Raw genomic sequence first — 24652 nt, 5'->3', positions numbered from 1 at the left:
AGACCTTTCTAAGGGAAGGCTCTCTGCTCCTGAGCTTGTAGCTTGAAGGAAGTGTATACTTGAGAGGCAACCAGTAGTTTGTTGTTTAGTCGTGCCCGACGCTTCGTGACCCCATGGACCAGAGCACGCCAGGCACTCCTGTCTTCCACTGCCTCCCGCAGCTTGGTCAAACTCATGCTGGTAGTATCGAGAACACTGTCCAACCATCTCGTCCTCTGCCGTCCCCTTCTCCTTGTGCCCTCCATCTTTCCCAACATCAGGGTCTTTTCCAGGGAGTCTTCTCTTCTCCTGAGGTGGCCAAAGTCTTGGAGCCTCAGCTTCAGGATCTGTCCTTCCAGTGAGCACTCAGGGCTGATTTCTTTAAGAATGGATGCGTTTGATCTTCTTGCAGTCCATGGGACTCTCAAGAGTCTCCTCCAGCACCAGAATTCAAAAGCCTCAATTCTTCGGCGATCAGCCTTCTTTATGGTCCAGCTCTCACTTCCATACATCACTACTGGAAAAACCATAGCTTTAACTATACGGACCTTTGTTGGCAAGGTGATGTCTCTGCTTTTTATGCTGTCTACAACCAGTACTAAGGTAAAGGTAAAGGGACCCCTGACCATTAGGTCCAGTCGTGACCGACTCTGGGGTTGCGGCGCTCATCTCGCTTTATTGGCCGAGGGAGCCAGCGTACAGCTTCCAGGTCATGTGGCCAGCATGACTAAGCCGCTTCTGGCGAACCAGAGCAGCGCACGGAAACGCCGTTTACCTTCCTGCCAGAGTGGTACCTATTTATCTACTTGCACTTTGACGTGCTTTCGAACTGCTAGGTTGGCAGGAGCAGGGACCGAGCAATGGGTGCTCACCACATCACAGGGATTCGAACCACCGACCTTCTGATCGGCAAGTCCTAGGCTCTGTGGTTTAACCCACAGCACCACCCACGTCCCTACAACCAGTACTAGGCCAACCCAAAAGGAAGCTGTCTTGTGGCATCAGAAAATAAAGAAGGAAGAGTGACAGCTCGGTGGTAGACCATTTGTTTGCACGCAGGAAATCCCCAGCAGGGCTGGGAAAACACCCCTGTCTGAAATCCTGGAGAGCTGCTGCCACCCAGTGCTGACATTACTGAGCTCAGTTGACCAGTGGTTTCACTCTGTTTAAAGCAGTGTCCTGTGTAAGAGGTGCTGGCTTTGGAAAACTCACAAGTGGGGAAAGGTAGGAGCCGATGTCCCCTGCCCCAGAATCGTAGAATCGGAAGGGACTTTGAGGGTCATCCAGTCCAACCCTCTGCGATGCAGCGGTCCCATACGAGGATCGAACCTGCAACCTCGGCGTCATCAGCACCAGAGCTATCTTTTGCTTATAGGGAAGACGAAAAGCTACCATGGGGCCATTTGAAATAACCGCACCTCCTCAAAAACGACAAAATAATGAGCGCGTGATCGTTAGGACACTTTTCGCCGGTGGGTGGAAAAGCAGCGCACAGTTAAATTGTAGACAGGCCCAAAGAGTTCTGCCCAGCATTGCGGGAACCCGGTGTGTGTGTGTGTGTGTGTGTGTGTGTGTGTGTGTGAAGGCCCGGTGGGGCCCAGAACACCCTCCAAAAGGCCCGAGGGGGCCTAGCCGCAGCCTGGCTGCGGCGTATTGAGGGGGCCCAGCCCCCATGGTCCCACACAAATGGCGCACCTAATTGTGGAACTCGCTGCCACTGAACAAAGTGATGGCCACTGTAATAAATGTAAATCTGCCCTTATTCATTTATGGGGGACACAAGAGCCCTCATAGAGTCCTTTGTAGGTTCTCCATCGGTCGGAGAAAAGGACAGAGGCCAAGCAGAGAACATTGAGAAGCAAAGCAGCTCGTAAGCCTGATCTTTATTGAACTGTTGCAACAGGTGTGCCCGCCCTTATGTAGACATTTTAAATTGCCCGCCTTGGAGTCCAAGACCACCCCCAGAAACATCATACCTACATCACAGAAGGGGAAGGGGTGTAGCTCAAGACCCGCCCCCCGATACATCATACCTATATCACAGAAAGGGCGGTCTACAACAGAAATCTGAGTGTGTTGTTTACTTCCTGTCTGGCAGGTTACCTGTTAATGCTTACTTGATGGGATACCCTGGGGAGCCTGGCCAGCCTTTTGTAATGACAAATACTTAGTTCCTGAGCCAGGTCACAGGCTCACCCTATTCATACACAGACGTACCCTTAAGACAGGATTTGTGAGCAAAAAGACAATGGGGAGGCTCCCCCACCTCCTCCCTCCTTGCAGTGAAAACATTTGAAAATGGTTTCAGGGCGGTCCTCCTGTGCTGCTCCAGACGTGTGGTCCACACATCTATGTATGCGCTTGGTTGGTACATTTATGACCATCTATTATATATATAAGACCTTACGTTTTTTATTTCACCACCAAGCTGGATGTCTTTAAAAGTGGATTGGACCAATTAATGGAGGAGGAGAGGGATAGCGATGGCTGCTAGCCAGGATGGCAAAGCTCTGCCTTCGCAGTCTAAAGGCAGCGATGGTTCTGGATGCCAGACGCTTGAAACCACGGGAGGGGAGTCTTGCTTTAGTGCCCAAATCCTGTTTGCTGGTTCCCCACAGCTGGCCACTCTGAGAACATGTTGGACTCGATGGGCCATTAGGCTGATCCAACAGCCTCTTCTCAATTTCTCATGCTCCCAGCCAAGCAGCGCTCTTCTTTCTCAACTGCAACTTGCACCACAGAACCTCCCTGTGGATTTTCTGCCCTGGAGCTTTCTGGAGAACAGTTTTCTTTTGCTGTTTTGAGGTGAATCCCTCAGCCATTGACGTGCGCAGGCCTTGTTACGGCATGCTAAATATCGCCCCTGCGAGATGACAGCACCATTGTTGGTCTGAGGGCTTCGCTCGCTTTCGCCTTTCGCTTTCATGGGTTGCGCCAAATCGAGCTTGAAACGTTTACGAGCGGCAGATGTGTCGGGGAGCCCGCGGGGGTCTTAAAAACTCACCCCCGGGTGACCCTCACCCGTTGCCATGGCGTCGCCTTTGACCAAGCCAAGGGTGGTCACTGTCCGTACTCTGCACACTGTGTGATTCCCGTGTGCCGTGGCGCGTGGCACTCCTTTAGCGCAAGGAGCTCGCCAAGAAAGTGAAAAACAGGTTTTCCTTCTCTGTCTCCAACTTGCATAGTACCCAAAACATGAGGTCACCCAGTGCCATTGATTGATTGACAAGGGATTCAGGCCAGGCTAAAGAAACATATTTTCTATTAGGGATCGCAGCTAGGATCCTTGTGGCTCAAAAGTGGAAATCACAGGAGACCCCAACAGTAATGGAGTGGCAGGCAAAAAAAATTGAGTTTACAGAATTGGGTAGCATGACTTATAAAATTCGAGACCAAAATGGGATAAAGTTTGAAGAAGAGTGGAGTAAATGTGTTGCATATATAAGAATTAACTGCAGAAGTCTAAAAACTGTAGCAGGGCTAACATAAATCCTGTGATGTGTAGAGAAGGTAAATAAGAATCTGCAAGAGAAGATATAAACTAAGAAAACCGAAGCAGGGAAGGAAGGAAGTCCGGGCGTGAATTTACACAGTGTAAATAAGATGATATTGAATGATGACTGTAAAAGATTAAGTTTTATTTATGTTTGTTTGTGAAAAATCAATAAAAAGCATTTTGAAAAAGAAAAAAAAGAAACGTCTCCCCAGAAGCAGAAGTCCCAGCAAAGGAAGAATTGGATACGAAAACTTACGGAATATGCAGAAATGGCAAAACTTACCGGAAGAATAAGAAATCAAGATGACCAACATTTTATAAAAAAGAATGGAATCAATTTATTGAATATCTACAGATAAAATTGTAAACAGATAAGAACATTGGCAGGATCATTGTAACGACCTGCAGTTTCATAAGAGTGTATATTTAAAGTAGATAAATAAATGAGCAAATTAATTGAATTTGAATATTAAAATATAAATTTAAGGAACCGCAGAAAGAGGGGGATGGAAGTCAAGTTTTGAAATGTTAAAATGACTGTAAAATTAATGAGATGTATAAACCTGAAAACGGGACGCGGGTGGCGCTGTGGGTTAAACCACAGAGCCTAGGACTTGCCAATCAGAAGGTTGGCGGTTCGAATCAGGGTGAGCTCCCATTGCCCGATCCCAGCTCCTGCCAACCTAGCAGTTCAAAAGCACGTCAAAGTGCAAGTAGATAAATAGGTACCACTCCGGCTGGAAGGTAAATGGCTTTTCCGTGCGCTACTCTGGTTCACCAGAAGCGGCTTAGTCATGCTGGCCACATGACCCGGAAGCTGTACGCTGGCTCCCTCGGCCAATAAAGCGAGGTGAGCGCCGCAACCCCAGAGTTGGCCATGACTGGACCTAATGGTCACGGGTCCCTTTACATTTATAAACCTGAAAAGCATCAATAAAATTAATGTCTTACCTGCATAGCAGTTTTGGCTCGACTGCACAGGCTGTCAACATGTTTCTGGGCCCCGTGCAAAGTGCTTTCGTTTCATTTCTTTTAACCTACAACACTTCATGAAACTCGGGGCCCAAATACCTTAAGCTGTGTGGCACCTACCTGGACCCTTGGGCTTGCCTTTGGGTGCCCCTTCCAAAAAACATTTGGAGGGTGGCAACCAGGATGACTGTAACCTTGGTTTCAGGAACCGTTTGACGCCTAGCTTGCGTATCTGAGTTTCTAACTGTGCCTCTGACACTGATGCAAACATGCTATAGATGTGCTTTCGGGCTGATTCAGGAAGCCAGGCCCTTCTTGTATTAACAAGCTGTTCCTTTAATCAAAACCGTGGAAATTATAGTAGCCAGGCAGGAAGACGATCTGTGTTGAGAGATGGTGGCCAGATGTTAAGAAGCGGATGGGTTTTTAAAATAAGTGAACACACTCCTTTTTTGTATTATATTTACAGAGCCTTTACTACCACCTCTCACTTACTTGTTGTTTGTTCCTGGTCTGCAGAATGATTGGTATATTTCTCTTGTAGTTTTATGAAGTACAGTGGTACCTCGAGTTAAGTACTTAATTCGTTCCGGAGGTCCATTCTTAACCTGAAACTGTACTTAACCTGAAGCACCACTTTAGTTAATGGGGCCTCCCGCTGCCGTGCCGCCAGAACCTGATTTCTGTTCTTATCCTGAAGCAATGTTCTTAACCTGAAGCACTATTTCTGGGTTAGCGAAGTGTGTAACCTGAAGCGTATGTAACCTGAAGCATATGTAATCCCAGGTACCACTGTATTTTTTGTTTGAAATTGCCGTGCATTGCGTTGAAGACCTTTTGTGCAAAGTGTCACACAAGTCTCTGAGTAGACAAAATTTTGCATGAAGTTGTTTTTTCCTTACATCATCATCATCATCAACATTGTTATTGTTATTTCTTCTTCTTCTTCCTCCTCCTCCTCCTTGTAAAGGAAATTTGGGCAGTGAAAATAAGTAGGGAGAGAGGGGAGCAATAGGAAGTAAATGTGTTACCAGGAAAACACATCTGGTCCCTGTAAAAGGAAGAGTCAAGTTTCTAAAATTTACACATCGTTATTCAACAGCAGGTTTAACCATCCTTATGTCAGCTGACGCAGGCCATTTAGAGAATTCTCTAAAGCCTGGGATGGGGAAACACTCTCTGCTGTGGATGTTGTCAGACCCCAGCTCCCTTCAGCATACCCTGTGACTGTTGATGATGGGAGCATGCAGTTCCCAAAACCGGCGACCATAACCCTTGCTTGAGGAGCCACTTGGCGCCTAGCTTATACAGTGGTACCTCGGGTTACATACGCTTCAGGTTACAGACTCCGCTAACCCAGAAATAGTGCTTCAGGTTAAGAACTTTGCTTCAGGGTGAGAACAGAAATCATGCTCCGGCGGCAGCGGGAGGCCCCATTAGCTAAAGTGGTGCTTCAGGTTAAGAACAGTTTCAGGTTAAGAACACACCTCTGGAACGAATTAAGTACTTAACCCAAGGTACCACTGTATTGGATACTCTGCGCAGAGCCCAGGTATTTTAGGTGACGCTTTCAGGAAATCACTTAAGGGTCAGGAGAGAAAAACCAGAAAATGGAAACCCACCCACAAAACATTGCAGTTGGGGCATTTTTGAGGGCGGGAAGTGGGTTCAGCTGTGGGGAGGAAGAGGGGGTTTTTTGCCATGACAGTTTCTGCTGAGGAGGAAATGTCTTCTCCAAGACTCTTATCTCTCCTTTGCTTGGGTGGTCTCTCGGAAGAAAAAGCCTTCTGCAATGCATTTCCTTTTCAACGGCAGCTGTGGTGAAGGGGCAAGGAAGGCAGTTGAGACTGGTAGGGGCACGGAAGGGCAGAGGGTATGGGCTCGTCTCCTTGAGCACAATTGTGAGAGTCTGGAGGCAGTTGGAGGATGGATGGCGGATAACAGATTGAGGTTGACTCCTGACAAGACAGAAGTACTGTTTTTGGGGGACAGGAGGCGGGCAGGTGTGGTGACTCCCTGGTCCTGAATGGGACAACTGTGCCCCTGAAGGACAAGGTGTGCAGCCTGGGAGTCATTTTGGACTCATAGCTGTCCATGGAGGCACAGGTCAATTCTGTGTCCAGGGCAGCTGTCTACCAGATCCATCTGGTACGCAGGATGAGACCTTCCCTGCCCACGGACCGTCTGGCCAGAGTGGTGCATGCTTTAGTTATCTCCCGCTTGGACTACTGCAATGCACTCTACGTGGGGCTACCATCGAAGGTGACCCGGAAACTGCAACTAATCCAGAATGCGCAGCTAGACTGGTGACTGGGAGCGGCCGCCAAGACCACATAACACCAGTCTTGAAAGACCTACATTGGCTTCCACCCCATCGTTCTGCCCGGACACTGCTGTCCAGTGTTGAGGGTTTTCTGGCGGTTCCCTCACTGCGAAAAGCCAAGTTACAGGGAACCAGGCAGAGGGTCTTCTCGGTGATGGCAGACCGCCTTCTGTCAGATGTCAAAGAGAAAAACAACTACCAGACTTTTCGAAGACATCTGAAGGCAGCCCTTTTTAGGGAAGCTTTTGATGTTTGACGGAGTATTGTATTTTAAGATTTTGTTGGAAGCCGCCCAAAGTGGCTGGGGAAACCCAGCTAGATGAGCGGGCGGGGTATAAATAATAAATTATTATTATTATTATGCCCCCTGCCCCCAGGCTGTAATACCAGTGTACTGAAAGAAGCAAAGATCACCAGTGTTGAAGCAATGATTCTCCAACATCAACTTCGTTGGACTGGCCATTTTGTTCGGATGCCTGATGATCGTCTTCCAAAGCAACTACTCTATTCCAAACTTGTAAAAACGGAAAGCGTAATGCTGGTGGTCAACAAAAGAGGTTTAAAAACTGTCTCAAAGCAAATCTTTAAAAATGTAGTATAAACACCAACAATTGGGAAACACATGCCTACGAGCGCTCCAATTGGAAAACAGCCTTTACCAAAGGTGTCATGGGCTTGAACTCAGGACGCAAGGGAGAAACGTGCTAAGAGGAAGGCACGCTTGGCAAATCCACACCATGATCAACTCTCACCATGAAACCAATGTCCCCACTGTGGAAGGACGTGTGGATCCAGAATTGGCCTCCACAGTCACTTACGGACTCATTGTTAAGACCGTGTTCATGGAAGACAATCTTACTCGGCTATAAGGGATTGCCAAAGAAGAAGAAGATATCAGACACCACTTCCTGCATGGCGGGGGTTGGACTAGATGACCCTCGGGTCCCTTACAACTCTACAATTCTAAAATTCAACACGGACTTGGAATTAATTTCCTCTTGTCTCCTCCAGGCCACACCTGGACTTCTCACTTTACCACAGTAGAGAGTGATGTGAAATCGGAAGCGATGGCACTCAGGGCATTCTTCCTTATTAATTTGTCGAAACAGAGGTTTATTATGTGTACGAGTAGCTTTGGAATAGTTCAAAATGTGTGTTTTTTTAATGTCGAAACAGCAGTGCTTCCCTGCCGCTGCCCGAAACAATTAATGGAAGCCCGTTGTGTTATGTTCACGTAGCCTGATCCTTCCCCTGGGAATATTTCATTATTAAGTCATGAGTGTGCCAATATGAAACGTTCAAGGAGGGGAAATAACTGAGGGGTGAGGAGAAAGGTTATTTCGGATGCTGCACGAAGGGTAAGGCGAGAGCACAGCCGACAGAATGATATTTTTTCCCTGGTGGGTGGATGGAACAGGGAAGAAGAAGAAGAGTTTGGATTTGATATCCCGCTTTATCACTACCCAAAGGTGTCTCAAAGCGGCTAACATTCTCCTTTCCCTTCCTCCCCCACAACAAACACTCTGTGAGGTGAGTGGGGCTGAGAGACTTCAAGGAAGTGTGACTGGTCACCCAGCAGCTGCATGTGGAGGAGCGGGGACGCGAACCCAGTTCACCAGATTACGAGTCCACCTCTCTTAACCACTACACCACGCTGGCTTCCTAAGGGAAAATGGGACATTCCAGGATCAAATCAGAAACTGAGATGGCTTCTGTAAATCCAGGACTGTCCCTGGAAAACAGGGACACTTGGAAATGCTTCTGAATACCAGTGGCTGGAGACGCGAACCCGGTTCCCCAGATTACGAGACTACCGCTCTTAACCACTACACCACACTGGCTCTCAGAGGGTTCAGAGTTTTAAAAACAGGTGTTTTTTTTTCTGCCATGCCCCTCTCTAAACTCAAGCTGGCTATCAACAAATACAGTTGAAAACCCAAGAACAGGGGTTAGCAACCTTTTCCACCATCCCTCAGACCTTGTGGGGGGCCAGACTATATTTTTTTTGGGGGGGGGGAATGAATGAACGAATTCCTATGCCCCACAAATAACTCAGAGATGCATTTTAAATAAAAGGACACATTCTACTCATGTAAAAACATGCTGATTCCCGGACCGTATGTGGGCCGGATTGAGAAGGCGATTGGGCCGGATCCGGCACCCGGACCTTAGTTTGCCTACCACTGCCCAAGAACTACCAAGGGGGCAAAGCTGATATGTCCTTTAAAAGCCAACAAAATCAAGAACTGCACATTAAAACAACAACAGTATTTTGTAACGCCACGTAGCCTCATAACAGAACTTTTAAACCACCACCAGACGCCTTTCGTAGAATCATAGACCTGTAGAGTTGGAAGGGACCCCACGGGTCATCTAGTCCAACCCCTTTAAAATGCAGGAATCTCAGCTAAAGCATCCCTGACAGGTGGCCACCCAAACTCTGCTTGAGAACCTCCAAGGAAGGAGAGTCCATCACCTCCTGAGGGAGACTGTTCCATTGTCAAACAGCTCTTACTGACAAAAAGTTCTTCCTTCTGTTGGGTCAGAATCTCCTTTCTTGTAACTTGAAGCCACTGGTTCGAGTCCTATCCTCCGGTGCAGGAGAGAACAAGCTTATTCCCTCTTCCATGTGATAGCCCTTGAGATGTTTGAAGATGGCTCTTGTTATCTCCTCTCAGTCTCCTCTTTTAATAATAAATAATAATAAAATTTTATTTATATCCCGCACTCCCCAGCCGGAGCCGGGCTCAGAGCGGCTAACAACAATAAAAGTAACACAGCATTCTAAAATCAATTCATTTTAAAATCAATTCAAAATCAAATTAATGGCAACCATTGGGCTAGAGTTCTGTGAGGATCACCGAAGGAGGGGGTCAGACTGTGCCTTGGCCAAAGGCCTGGTGGAAAGCCCTGCGGAAAGATGTCAAGTCCCGCAGGGCCCTAGTCTCTTGGGACAGAGCGTTCCACCAGATTGGGGCCACAGCCAAAAAAGCCCTGGCTCTGGTTGAGGCCAGCCTAACCTCCCTGTGGCCTGGGATCTCCAAGATGTTTTTGTCTGAAGACCGTAAGGTCCTCCGTGGGACATACCAGGAGAGGCGGTCCCGTGGGTCCTAGGCCATATAGGGTTTTAAAGGTTTTCCTGGCTAAACATACCCAGCTCCTTCAAGTGCTATTCCTAAGGCTTGGCTTCCAGACCCCTGATCATCTTGGTTGCCCTCCTCTGCACATCTTCCAGCTTGTCATTATCCTTCTTAAATGGTGGCTCCCAGAACTGGGCACAGATGTGTTTTGCACCCCTTTTGAAAAGCAAGGAGGATCGCACAGTCTCATTACTTTGCAGCCTTGGAGCTGTCACAAAATGAGGCTTCTCCTTCTTGGCCTAAGTTAGTGCAGCAAAGGCACCTTAAGTAGGGCTCTTCAAGAAGAGCATGATCTGCAAAAGAACAATAAATATTCAATTCCAGAAGAGTTCCCTATTTGTCTGCTCCCGCATCTGTTGGTTCAGGTTCTCGGCTATGAAATCTCATGCAACATCTGAAAGATCTTTCATAGAATCATAGAGTTGGAAGAGACCACAAGGGCCATCGAGTCCAACCCCCTGCCAAGCAGGAAACACCATCAGAGCACTCCTGACATATGGTTGTCAAGCCTCTGCTTAAAGACCTCCAAAGAAGGAGACTCCACCACACTCCTTGGCAGCAAATTCCACTGTCGAACAGCTCTTACTGTCAGGAAGTTCTTCCTAATGTTTAGGTGGAATCTTCTTTCTTGTAGTTTGGATCCATTGCTCCGTGTCCGCTTCTCTGGAGCAGCAGAAAACAACCTTTCTCCCTCCTCTATGTGACATCCTTTTATATATTTGAACATGGCTATCATATCAGCCCTTAACCTCCTCTTCTCCAGGCTAAACATGCCCAGCTCCCTTAGCCGTTCCTCATAAGGCATCGTTTCCAGGCCTTTGACCATTTTGGTTGCCCTCCTCTGGACACGTTCCAGTTTGTCAGTGACTGAATGGGCTGCTTTGTTTCGTTTTTGTTGATGGCTCTCCCTTGAAATTCTTCCTCTCTGCTCCACCCTCTCACTCCTCCAATTTATTCGATTCATTATCTCCGCTCAGGCATTTCTGGACTGCTGGAACGTCTTGGTTTAATTTTGCTCACCTTAAGCGCTTCCTCTGTTCCTTCTCAAATGCATTTAAGGCGAGCAAGATCTGTTTCCCTAAACTTTACGAAATGCAATCTAGGCGTCTTTCACAGCAGAATCCGCCTTTGCTGATGGATGCAGTGGGGATGCTGCCATCCCAGGCCAGGTGACTATGGAGCAGAGAGATCGCTGGGACCAGGTCTTGCAGGTCTCGTGGTCTCTTCACACTTTCCTTCAGGAGCAGAACGGCAACACCCAACATCGGCATCTGACTTTGGGAAACCTTGACCTGGAAGATGCTCCATGCCTGGCTTGTAATTTGACTATGTCTGGGCCAAGGCCCGGATGTAGTGGAACAGAATTGCAGGTGTTGTTGTTTAGTCATTTAGTCGTGTTCCAACTCTTTGTGACCCCATGGACCAGAGCACGCCAGGCACTCCTGTCTTCCACTGCCTCCCACAGTTTGGTCAAACTAATGCTTCAAGAACACTGTCCAACAAGGAAATTAGAATGAAAGTGAATTAATTAATCAGTTGGAGGGTTGCTGAAGAAAGGCAAAAACAAGGATGCAGAAAAGGGGAGGTATGGGGAAGTCCGGGAAGCAAGGTGTAGGAAGATAAGATTATGAAAGTATACATGTTTATATGTTTTGTTTGTTTTGTTTGATTGTTTGTTTTTATTATATGCTTGGAAAATTAATAAAAATTATTTTAAAAAAAAGAAAAAAAGAAGGGGAAAAAAAGAGAACACTGTCCAACCATCTTGTCCTCTGTCGTCCCCTTCTCCTTGTGCCCTCCATCTTTCCCAACATCAGGGTCTTTTCCAAGGAGTCTTCTCTTCTCCTGAGGTGGCCAAAATATTGGAGCCTCAGCTTCAGGATCTGTCCTTCCAGTGAGCACTCAGGGCTGATTTCCTTCAGAATGGAGAGGTTTGATCTTCTTGCAGTCCATGGGACTCTCAAGAGTCTCCTCCAGCACCAGAATTCAAAAGCATCAATTCTTCAGTGACCAGCCTTCTTTATGGTCCAGCTCTCACTTCCATACATCACTACTGGGAAAACCATAGCTTTAACTATACGGACCTTTGTTGGCAAGGTGAATTGCAGGTGCATTTTGCCAAATGCCTGCTTGCCCAAGTCAATTGCTACTATACCCAGGCTACAAGCACCGCAAGATCTCCAGTGTGTTGTGTACACCCCGAGGATTGCATCTAATGCAAGCTGCCTCTGTGTGCTGCTCAAAACCCCACATTTCTATCCCTCTGCAGAGAAAGCTGGGGTTGGGGGTTTGTTCTTGAGAGATGGTCCATCAGAAGGCCATCAGAAGCCAACAGACCTGGCACTGCAGCTGATGGAGGACCTGGCAATCTCAAACGAAAACTTCTGTAGCCTCATGAATTTCCCCTGGGGTTAGCCACCTTTTGCGAGTTAAAATCTAGCCTTCCACAGACCCGAGCTGGAGGGATTCAAGATCTCTGACAAGGTCTGATGGAGTCAAACTGTCAAGGAAATCAGTGCTTTTGAATCAACCTGCCACGGTTTTACTACATAATGCAATACTGGTAGAACACGGTCAGAGACCTCAGAAAACACTTGTGGAATACCTTTGCTTAAAAACTGAAATTACTACCTGAAAGCTAAATGTAAATAAATAGACATTCGGCACTTCGGAAGGGGGGGAGGTTGTTGCTTCTTGTATAAATGAGTGAAAAGAATAAAATATTTTTGGGAACGATCACCAATCTTTAAATCAATTTCCTCCTTTTTTAAAAAAAATAATCGGATGTGTATCTTAGCAGCTGTGATTTTGGTCGGCGATTCTCATCCCTCCTGTTTCCTCGCTCCCTTTCTAGCTGCCTAAAGTTTGATTTTGATGTATTTTACATCTGCCAGCCATAGTTTAATCAAAGCGAGCTGTTGTCTCTTAAAGACAGTGGAAGAGAGCCGGAAGTCTGGCAGGGCTTTGATGGGACAGTCTTCTTTGCTGGGAAACAGCTGCTCAGAGCTAATGATTCGCTTCTTGCAGTGTGTTCAACACCTGGCATCCTATCTGGCCATCCCAATGGAATCTGCAAGGTTCGGGCTGGCTTAACTCTTAGGCTGCGCAAGCTTGTACTTGGGCGGCTCCTGAGCCAAATACCGTATTTTTTGCTCTATAACACTCACCTTTTCCCTCCTAAAAAGTAAGGGGAAATGTGTGTGCATCTTATGGAGCGAATGCAGGCTATCCCAGAAGCCGGAACAGCAAGAGGGATTGCTGCTTTCACTGCGCAGAGATCCCTCTTGCTGTTCTGGCTTCTGAGATTCAGAATATTCAGAATTTTTTTTTTCTTGTTTTCCTCCTCCAAAAACTAGGTGCGTCTTGTGGTCTGGTGCGTCTTATAGAGCAAAAAATACGGTACAGTGGTGCCCCGCAAGACGAATGCCTCGCAAGACGGAAAACCCGCTAGACGAAAGGGTTTTCCGTTTCTGAGTTGCTTCGCAAGACGATTTTCCCTATGGGCTTGCTTCGCAAGACGAAACGTCTTGCTAGTCTTGCGTCCCCCCCCCCCCGCTTCCCTCCCCTTTTCCTAAGCTGCTAAGCCGCTAATAGCCTTTTAGCAGCTTAGCCGCTAATCCTTTAATAGCCACTAAGCCGCTAATAGCGCTAATCCGCTTAGCCGCTAATAGGGTTGCTTCGCAAGACGAAAAAACCGCTAGACGAAGAGAATCGCGGAACGGATTCTTTTCGTCTTGCGAGGCACCACTGTAGGTTGTTAGGACTGCAGTTGCCCAGAGTTAACATAAAAAGTTAGTTCAATATTTCATGGCCCCTTAAAGTATTTTTAGGTCATTTACCCTCTTGACTGTTGTTTGTGAAGCAAAGACCACCAGTGTTGAAGCAATGATTCTTCAACATCAACTTCGTTGGACTGGTCATGTTGTTCGGATGCCTGATGATCGTCTTCCAAAGCAGCTACTCTATTCTGAACTTAAAAATGGAAAGCTTAATGCTGGTGGTCAACCAAAGAGCTTTAAAGACTCTCTCAAGGCAAATCTTAAAAAAATGTAGTATAAACACCAACAACTGGGAAACACTGGCCTGCGAGCGCTCCAGTTGGAGAACAGCCTTTACCAAACAAAGGTGTCAGGGGCTTTGAAGATGCTCAAACTCAGGACGCAAGGGAGAAATGTGCTAAGAGGAAGGCATGCTTGGCAAATCCACACCATGATCAACTCCCAACCGGAAACCTAATGTCCCCACTGTGGAAGGACGTGTGGATCCAGAATTGGCCTCCACAGTCACTTACAGACTCACTGTTAAAACCGTGTTTATGGAAGACAATCTTACTCAACTACGAGTGATCACCAAAGAAGAAGAAGATCAGTTAACCACAGTTAACCTTGCCATTTTTTGAAATGGTTACTAATAATAATAATAATAATAATAATAATAATAATAATAATAATAATATAACCTGCAGTAGCAGCAACAGGCAAATGTTCACAACCTGAATTTTTGCTCTTAAAAATGCTGAGAGTTGCAGGTGGCGGCTCTGCGGGGAAATGTCGAAGAAAAATAAGGCTGGTTTGCCAGAAATGTAAAAGGTTGTGTCCCAGTCTGCTTATCTGCGCTGAATTTGAGACAGTGTTTTTGTTTTTTTGCATGTGGAGTTGTTTTGAATTTATTTATCGTTGATCGTTTCCCAAACAATTGCAAGATCGCTTCCTTGACATCTTTCATGGGAAGTGATTCTTAAATGGAATCAAAGAAATAAACGGGGCCTGTTGGATACATATCAGTGTTCAGAATGCACCTTACTGGCTGCGTATGCAATTATTCCATGGGGGGGGGGAGTATTACTCAGATGCATAATGTGCAGGTAACGTAAGAGAATCCCTTTCACTTCTTGGAAAGGTGAGATAAGAAATGTTATTCATGATTTATCTGACTTGGTATGATGCAACTCTTCCCGCTTTCCCCTATTTTATTTTTCAATTTTTTAATTAACTTTTTCTTTGTTGCCCAGGGCTGTTCACAAGACCTCCCCACCCACAAATGTGTTTTAATTTGATTATCAAGAGAGCGTTGTGCAAAGGAAAGTAGCCCTGCAAGGCTCTGCGTGCCAGTCCCAAGAAAGAAGAGGGGAACGTTATAAAAGAGAACAAAACTCTTTAAATCTAAACTTCTTAGGCCTCCAAGTACAAAACAGGTGTTTGGAATTGCCAGCCCAAAATAGAGCTTGTTCTTGGTGGGTGGGAGAACGACGGAGAAGATGTTGAAAGCCCACCTTGTGAAACAGAGAAAGTAGGACAAGCCTTTGAGGATGGGGCGGAATGTGACTTGCACAGAAAAATGAACTTTTCTTCCCTTCCCCGTGATTCTGGTCCTCATTGCTGAAAGGGAATGGCGAGGCCTCGAATACAAGCCACAGCCCCTTTGGACGTCCCAAATATTTCTCTTTCGTCGCCATGTCTCTGCATATTCTCCAGGCACCGCTTGGTATTAAGTCTCCGTTTGATTGTTCCCCAGCTTTTATCCCCCCCATCTGTCGCTAAAATCTGGGCTTGCCTTCTTTCCCCCTGTTCCCACCCACCCTGTCCACCCGTGTTTGAAGCCCCCTTTTGTAGACTGGGCACAGGGGTGGATTTCTGCCATTTTGACTGGAACAATGTAGCTGCTGTTTTGCGGGGAGTTTGGAGACGAGGATGAAAACAGTTACCCAAACTCCAAAGCCGTAGCAGAATGGAATCTGCGGTGTAGACCGTATGTAGAAAGTTCTCCTGCGATTTCTGCCAACACACACACACACACACACAGAGAGAGAGAACTGTCGCTTTGCTCTTTGGGTAAACCAGGTCATTGAGAGCTTATCCCCCTCCCCTCCTCTCCCACCCATAAAAACCTCCCTGACATGGGGTGGCAAACAGGACAGGCTTGCATGCCATAAGTAACATGGGAGAATTGCAGCACCAACAACTTGCAACCAATGCGTGTGTGTATTTAACAGTGTCAATGGCAAAAGCAAACTGGAAAGCATAGTCAGGAAATTCAAATCGTGCAAATCCAATCTCATTTCAGGAATTGGGCATATTCAGATGTGGACAGCATGCAAATTGCTGGTTGGGGTGGGGGGAGTGTTTCCAAAGTTTTAGAGAGCCGTGGCATTGAAACTCTTTTCCTCCTTCCCCAACCTTGGTTTAAAAGGTAAAGGGACCCCTGACCATTAGGTCCAGTCGTGGCCGACTCTGGGGTTGTGGCGCTCATCTAACTTTATTGGCCGAGGGAGCCGGCGTGCAGCTTCTGGGTCATGTGGCCAGCATGACTAAGCCGTTTCTGGCGAACCAGAGCAGCGCACGGAAACGCCATTTACCTTCCTGCATACGGAAACGCCGTTTACCCTCCTGCCGGAGCAGTACCTGTTTATCTACTTGCACTTTGACGTGCTTTTGAACTGCTAGGTTGGCAGGAGCAGGGACCGAGCAACGGGAGCTCACCCCATCGCGGGGATTTGAACCGCCGACCTTCTGATCGGCAAGTCCTAGGCTCTGTCGTTTAACCCACAGCACCACCCGCATCCCTCCCCAGGGCCTAACAAACCCCGAATTCCTTCTCTCGACACCATCATCTCATCCGCACGTTGAGACCGCAAAGCTGTGCCTGTTTTCACAGCATTAAAATGAGCAGCGAAAGAGTAATAATTAAATCAAGCTTGCTGGAAATGCCTAAGGAAGGTGATGAATGGAGAGCTGGGTTGTCTCTTACTGTTCAGGGTTTTCCCTTTTGACTTTTTATTAGCCTTTTCTCCTCCAGAGCAGACACACTTAACCATCCTGACTCACTAATTGCTGCCACAGTCTATTGTGGTTTTCACAAATTAAACAAACCGCACGTCATAAACCCACGTGTATTGGCTACTTACTCTAATTTACAAGCCTAGCCACCGCTGGCTGAGTAGGAAGTTTTTGAATAATTGGGGAACGGTGTGTATTTTTAGGAAGGCGAAACACGAGCCTATTCCTCCTCTCCCCCCTTTCTTAACAAACCCACCCATCCTTCTGATGTCTCTCCAAAGACTTTCCTCGAAATTTTAACGAACACCCTTTAATTATTTGAGATTAGTGCTGTTAAAAGAGAATAAGGGATAGGAAAGGCCAGGATTTAATCTCTTAGCCAGACAAACGCAGATGACTCCCAGATGGAAACCGAGCATCTCCTCTCATCTGTGTTGCGCTTCGGATGTGATAAATGTCTGTGTCGCTCACCTTCCCTGCTGCCAAACTGAAGCCCGAGTCAGGGCTGGCAGTAAATGCAACGGGAAGGAGTAATGCGAGCCAGCAGGAGTAGTTTTAATGCAAATAACACTCCCACGTCCTAACATGGTTCCAATGTTTAAAGGTAAAGGGACCCCTGACCATTAGGTCCAGTCGTGGCCGACTCTGGGGTTGCGGCGCTCATCTCGCTTTATTGGCCGAGGGAGCCAGAGTCATGTGGCCAGCATGACTAAGCCGCTTCTGGCAAACCAGAGCAGCTCACGGAAACGCCGTTTACCTTCCCACCGGAGCGGTACCTATTTATCTACTTGCACTTCGTGTTTTCGAACTGCTAGGTTGGCAGGAGCAGGGACTGAGCAACGGGAGCTCACCCCGTCGCGGGGATTCGAACCGCCGACCTTCTGATCGGCAAGTCCTAGGCCCTGTGGTTTAACCCACAGCGCCACCTGATATGTGGCCACCTTCAAATATCTCAAGGGCTGCCACATGGAAGATGGACCATGGAAACTTGTTTTTCTGCTGTTGCTCTACATGGTCGGACCTGAACCAATGCGTTCTCATTACAAGAGATTCCAACTTAACATCAGGAAGAACTTTCTGACACTTAAGAGTTGTTTGGCAGTGGAACAGAGTACCTCGGAAGGTGGTGGAGGTTTCTAAGCAAAGGTTGGGTGGCCATCTGTCAGGGATGCTTTAGCTGTCATTGCAGGGGGTGGACTAGATGGTTGCTGGGGTCCCTTCCAGCTGTACAACTCTGTGATTTTTCAGGTCAGCAACAACTGGCCTAGCGAAATTGAGCTGCTGTGACGACTGCTGAGATACAGCACGTGCAATGCTTTGGAGTTCTTGCGTAAATGACCCCTGCAAAATAAGAACGAATCATTCCATCTTCCAACTCTGTGATTCTGTGCTGAGATTCCTGCATTGCAGAGGGTTGGAGTAGATGACTCTGGAGGTCCCTTCCAACCCTACAATTCGATGCGCTCTGCCGCTAAGCCACAACCCTTCCCCTGTTAAAAGAAAACCATGGAACATACTGTATTTTTCCATGTATAAGACTATATTTCCCCCCAATTTTTTTAAAATTTAAAATAAGGAGTTGTCTTATACAGTCATACCTCGGGTTACAGATTCTTCAGGTTGTGTTTTTTTCGGATTATGGACCTGCCAAAACCCGGAAGTATCAGAACGGGTTACTTCTAGGTTTCGGGGGTTGCGCATGTGCCAAATCGCAACCCCCGTATGCGCAGACGCGCCGCTGCGGGTTGCGAACTGCAAACGTGCATCCTGCACGGATCACATTCACAACCCGAGCATCCACTGTACATGGAATGTTGCAATTACTTATTTCTTAATTTGGGGCACAAAGCATAGGGGTCGTCTTATAAGCGGGGGGGGGGGGGCATCTTATACACGGAAAAATACGGTAATATTGCCGTGCTGAGAATTTCTCTCGCTCTCGTCCTCCGCGCTCATTAGCTGTCTCTTTCAGGGACAGGAGAAAAATTATCTGCATCCAGGCCCCCAGGGTCTTGCATGCGTGTACATGTGCGTGGCCCGCTTTGATGTGGGCAACACTAGTACGTATGCAGCCACCTTCGCCGGGCAGGTGCCCTGCAGATGTTTCGGCTGATAGGAATTGTGGCCTAGCCCATCTAAGGACACCGGGTTTGGGGGAGGCTGCCCACAGGGATTGCCTGAGCTGCAAGCTGTGCCTGGGTGCCCTGCGGTTTGCTTTCATGGCAGGGCTTCTGGTCCTCTGTTTAGCCGCGAACACCAAATGAGGCTGTGTGTGCATCTTTGTGGAAAGAACACAATGCTTATTTGAAAGCGGCCTTTTGGCCTATATTGAGCTGCTTGTTTTACACAGCATAATCCTCTTTTTGAAACCTCCATATGCAGGGAAGGGCCACAGGGATTATGTTCTTATTGCTGCTTTTAATCCCAAGCGCCGAATAATACGAGCACAATAAAGACCTAAACGTTTTAAGTGACATATAATAACATAATCCTGTCTCGCAATTTGGGGGGAGGGGGGGCGAAAAGCCTTCTCCGCTAGAGGTTGTTTGGCTGGACAGCTGCGTTGAAAGGCAAATTTCAAATGGGCTGCTGTGAATTGTGCAGATCTCGTCGCACTTCCTGCTTCGGTCACATGAGCTGTGCTTGCGCGTAAGGATAAACCATGGTTTAGTGTGGCATGCATGAGCCACAGCGGGTCTTTCTTGGCCTTTCACGTCTCCTTGTCCCACACAACTGAGAGGAGAAATTCAGCAGCTTCCACTTCTGCTTTTAGCTAACCACGGTTTACTATGCTTTTCGAACCCAGAATTGCTGTTAAGGCTAACCACAGTTAATTTCAAAAGGCCTGCTTAAAACTCATCTCTTCGCCTCGTCTTTCCCGAGGGGTAAATCTGCTGTGTCGATGTATTAAGATGATCTGCAGATTTGTGACGCATTTTGCTCTTCCCTTGGGAATGCACATTCTACAGTTCCTTTTACGCTATTTACCACCATGATGGTTTTTGCCCCTTAACATTGGTGTTATAATCCCCTCCCCGCTGATAGAGAAATACATATATAAAAGCCATCTTCAGAAACCGCTGTTTGATGCCGGCTTCTTTGAAATTAGCCATCGTTAGCACGAACCACATTTTTGTTGTAACAGACCGCACAACAAACTGCAATTAAGCAAAAGCCCCCAGTCTTCCACTTTTCTTGGAGGCACGAAGTTTGCTCCGTCTTTGCAACGTTCCTAGCGCTGCGCCTTACCAACGCTGCCATTACGGTGCTTTTCTCTGTGTGCCTCTTGACTCTTAATCGGGTAGGAGCAGAGCAACAGCGGTCAAGGTCAGACCATTATGCCAGGAGACAGCCCAAGCGAAACAGATACCTCGAGAGCTGAACCCTTCTAAGCACAAGTGGCCAACGAGAGAAGATCTGCAATTCATGTTTTATTCCTGCGACTCTCTCTGTCTCGCTTTCCCTTCCTCCACCACACACTCCTGCTGGCCAGAGGCGGCTGGGAAACGTCAGGGTCAGTCTCCTTACGCCTGATGGGGGAAGATGCCAGGGTGTTTTGTCGCTAATATTGCTGGTTCCTCTTCCCCCCAACTACCCTGCAGTCTCATCGTGGTTATCTCACATTGGGAATGGCATTTGGATTTCCGCAAACTGCTTGCCTGGGGAGAGGTCAGCGCTTTCCCTGAAAAGCAGGGTAAAAATATAATAAATTGGGAGGCAACAACACACACAAAAACCAGAGTAATCTTCTTGCAAATAGGGCTGGGCGATATATCGATATGCTGTCCAAAACCGTTTTGAAGTCCATAATAATAATAATTTATTATTTGTACCCTGCCCATCTGGCTGGGTTTCCCCAGCCATCCTGGGCGGCTTCCAACAAAGATTAAAAATACATTAAAATGTCACACATTAAAAACTTCCCTGAACAGGGCTGCCTTCAGATGTCTTCTAAACGTCAGGTAGTTCTTTATCTCCTTGACATCTGATGGGAGGGTGTTCCACAGGGCGGGTGCCACTACCGAGAAGGCCCTCTGCCTGGTTCCCTGTAGCTTGGCTTCTTGCAGGGAGGAAACTGCCAGAAGGCCCTCGGAGCTGGACCTCAGTGTCCGGGCAGAACGATGGGGGTGGAGACGCTCCTTCAGGTATACTGGGCCGAGGCCGTTTAAGGCTTGAAAGGTCAGCACCAACACTACCCATATCTATGATATCGGTTTCATCATTCTTAACCTGCCAATATATTGTGAATCATGATGTGTGTGTTTGTGTTATGCAAAAATCACAATGTGGGGGAAACCGTGAAGCCAGCCAGTGCCTCTGCATAGCTCCATCCTTATTTCAGACATCGCGAGGTACAGTGGTACCTCGGGTTACAGATGCTTCAGGTTACAGACTCCGCTAACCCAGAAATAGTACCTCGGGTTAAGAGCTTTGCTTCAGGATGAGAACAGAAATTGCGCTGCGGCGGCACGACCGTTGCAGGAGGCCCCATTAGCTAAAGTGGTGCTTCAGGTTAAGAAGAGTTTCAGGTTAAGAACGGACCTCTGGAACGAATTAAGTTCTTAACCCGAGGTACCATTGTACATCGCTCTGTTTAGCTGGTGATGTATTGCGATGTTGGAAACCAGATATCGCCCAGTCCGAATTTCAGGATTTGGTTTTCTGCAAAATCTGTGGGATTTTGACCCTGTCGTATCTGCAATCCTATGCAGTGGAACCTCGTGTTACGCACCGTCCTCCTTGCGAACGCTTCGGGTTACGAGCTCCGCTAACCCGAAAGTAGATGCTCCCGATTGCGAACTTTGCCCCGGGATGCGAGCGGAAGTCGTGCTCCGGCGGCAGCAGGAGGCACCATTAGCGAAAGCGTGCCTCAGGTTAAGAACGGTTTCGGCTTAAGAATGGACCTCCGGAACGAATTAAGTACTTAACCCGAGGTACCACTGTATCTATTTATTTGGGTGTAACGCACCATAAGTCTTTTACTCGTCTCTTCTGGAACTCTGTCCTGTGTGCGGAAATGCCTTTCTTCTGACAAGCCGGCATATTTGCAGAAATAAAACTGATTATTGAAAGTGATATTAAAGCGAATACTTTTGAAGATTTATATCTGCGTCAGTGACCTGTTGTCTTATGCATTTTTAAACTTGTGATTTCTTTTGCAAGAGAGAGAGCAAGGTGTTAACCTGTTATTTTACTTCTCTCCCTCCTTCTCTCCCTCCCGCTTTTTCCTTGCATGTCCCGCGATGTTCCTGTTCCTGAACTGTAGGAGCCAACCCAAGGTAAGTCTTTTCCCATTGCACTTTGGAGCCTGGTGTGTGTGTGTCGGGGTGTGTGGGAATCCTGATATTTATTTGCCTTTGGATTCTGTGCAGAAAAATATTTACCACTTTCTTTCTAAATGTGCTCGCTGCTACTGTGCAAGGAAGGGGAAACAAAACATTAAAAGCTGTTCTCTCCCGAAGCACCATTGGCAGCCAAGATATGAGTCACAGGAACAAATGACAGCATGGTCACACACTGAACGCTGGGGGTTGTGGATGAAAGATTGTGTTGTGTGGGGTTTTTTCGTCTTCTTATTAAACCACACAAATCGTTTCCTCCCGTTTGCACAGCGTTGGAAAGTTGCAGTTGCTGCCTGTCAGTATTCTCTCTCTCTCTTCTTCTCCAAAGGTTTTATTTTCAGACAGTTTCCTTTGAAAGAAGTTGCAGGCCCAAAGCGGGGAGGCAAAACGGCCTTGAATGGGGTTGGTCTGGATGACCCTTGGGGTCTCTTCCAAATCTTCAATTAATTCTATGACTATGGAAATTAGAGTATGTGGGAACATATCCTCATGGAAGCTTTGATCAATGTTGTTCCTTTTCGGGGTGGAGTTGTGTGGTGAGCACACATCTTAGCTGTTCTCTCATCCCCACTTGCTTTCTCAGTGCATTTCTGAAAGGCTGCAGAAGTGCATCAGATAATAAAAATAAAAATAAATAAATAATTTTTTATTTATACCCCGCCCTTCCCAGTTCAGAAAACCGGGCTCAGGGCGGCTAACAACAAATTTAAAACACTTAATTGATGCAACAAGAAAAGCATAAAATACAGTATAAAACGTGAATAACAATAAATTCAGAATTCAAAAATCAATTTGGGGGGGGGGGGGGAATCCATCCAATAAACATTAGATGATCACCAGGGCTAGCTGGCTAAATTAGTCCTATTTGGGCCAGCGAGGAGAATGCAGATTCCAGGCATGCGGGTCACTGCAGTCAACACTGGTCCCTGCCAGATTGCACCTGGGTAGCAGGGAGCCACTAAAATCTTGCCGTAAAATAGACACGGGGAGGAATTGCCCCAAGAATTGACATTGCAAGTCCATCAACCTCTAGGTTAGCATTCTTCCAAGTCTGAGTTCCCAGTTTTTGGACTCCAACTCAACAACAACAACAACAATTTATTATTTTTACCCCGCCCATCTGGCTGGATTTCCCCAGCCACTCTGGGCGGCTCCCAACAGAATATTAAAAACACGATAAAACATCAAACACTTCCCTAAACAGGGCTGCCTTCAGATGTCTTCTAAAATTGTTGTTTATTTCTTTGCCATCTGGTGGGAGGGCATTCCACAGGGAGGGCGCCACTACCGAGAAGGCCCTCTGCCTGGTTCCCTGCAACTTGGCTTCTCACAGTGAGGGAACCACCAGAAGGCCCTCAGCGCTGGACCTCAGTGTCCGGGCAGAATGATGGGGGTGGAGACGCTCCTTCAGGGATACTGGGCCGAGAGCATTGGTCAATGCCAGACTGATGGGAGTTGTAACGTTGCAACATCTGGAAGACCGCAGGTTAGCTGCCAGTGACCTACAAGGAATGTTGGCAGCAGTTAAGCCGACCAACCCAGATGTTTCCAGACTACAACTTCCATCTTCCCTGGCCAATGACTAAGCTGGCTGCGGATGATGGGAGTTGGGAGTCCCAACAGCATCTGATCAAACAGCGTTTCCCAAACTTGGGTCTCCAGTTGCTTTTGGACTACAACTCCCATCAGCACTGGCTCCCGGTGGAGTACAGGGTCAGGTTTAAGGTGCTGGTTTTGACCTTTAAAGCCCTTCATGGCCTAGCACCCTCGTACCTACAGGACCACCTCTCCCGGTATGCCCCATGGAGGACCTTAAGGTCCATAAATAACAACACCCTAGTGGTCCCAGGCCCTAAGGAAGTTAGATTGGCTTCAACCAGAGCCAGGGCCTTCTCAACACTGGCTCCAGCCTGGTGGAACACTCTGTCTCACGAGACCAGGGCCCTGAGGGATCTGATTTCTTTCCGCAGAGCCTGTAAGACAGAGTTGTTCCGCCTGGACTTCGGCTTGGAATCAATTTGATTCCCTCCCCCTCTTCTTTTTTCCTATCTCCTTCTGTGATGGAACTCCCATTTGGGGACTTCCCTGGCTTTTTTCTGGCCCATGTATGACCAGCCTGGAAAGTTAGCCTTGGTGAAGACTTGACGTTTTCATCCCTAAAAAATTTTTTGATTTGAGTTTCCATTGAAATAAGGCTGTGTTTTAATGTTTTAATGTTGTATTTTAATCTTGTTTATAGATTGCATTTCAGTAAATTTGTTTTTATATCGGGTGTTAGCCGCCCTGAGCCCGGCCTTGGCTGGGGAGGGCGGGGTATAAATAAAAATTATTATTATTATTATTATTATCATCATCATCATCTCTAGCTAGCAGGACCAGTGGGCAGGGATGATGGGAACTGTAGTCTGAAAAAACAGCCGGAGACCCAAGTTTGGGAAACTCTGTGATAGAAGAGCGCTGCTTCGGTTAATTCGAAATGCACAGCCTCTTTTGAAGTTTGGCTACTGAGCAGGGACCATACACATCCTAAAGTTATCGTTGGACAACCGCGTATTGAAAGCTGGATGTCTGTTTTCCGTATGGCCTGTTAATCTGGTTGGATTGTTCACCTCGTAAAAGTGAGA

At 47.2% G+C, this 24652-nt stretch overlaps 1 protein-coding gene across 3 annotated transcripts in view; it reads left to right on the top strand.

Moving 5' to 3' along the window:
- The window catches only part of KIF13B (kinesin family member 13B), a 179939-nt gene that overhangs the window by 42298 nt on the left and 112989 nt on the right, over positions 1 to 24652 (top strand). For all 3 annotated transcript variants that reach the window (XM_077925405.1, XM_077925406.1, XM_028725207.2), the window contains exon 3: positions 21953 to 21965. In XM_077925405.1, the coding sequence (XP_077781531.1) occupies positions 21953 to 21965 (13 nt within the window). The remainder of the gene's footprint in view (positions 1 to 21952; positions 21966 to 24652) is intronic.

This window comes from Podarcis muralis, chromosome 3 (assembly GCF_964188315.1).
Source record: "Podarcis muralis chromosome 3, rPodMur119.hap1.1, whole genome shotgun sequence".
Lineage (NCBI taxonomy): Eukaryota > Metazoa > Chordata > Lepidosauria > Squamata > Lacertidae > Podarcis > Podarcis muralis.
The sequence above is the reverse complement of the archived record's forward strand: the minus strand, read 5'-3'. Positions and strand labels throughout refer to the sequence as shown.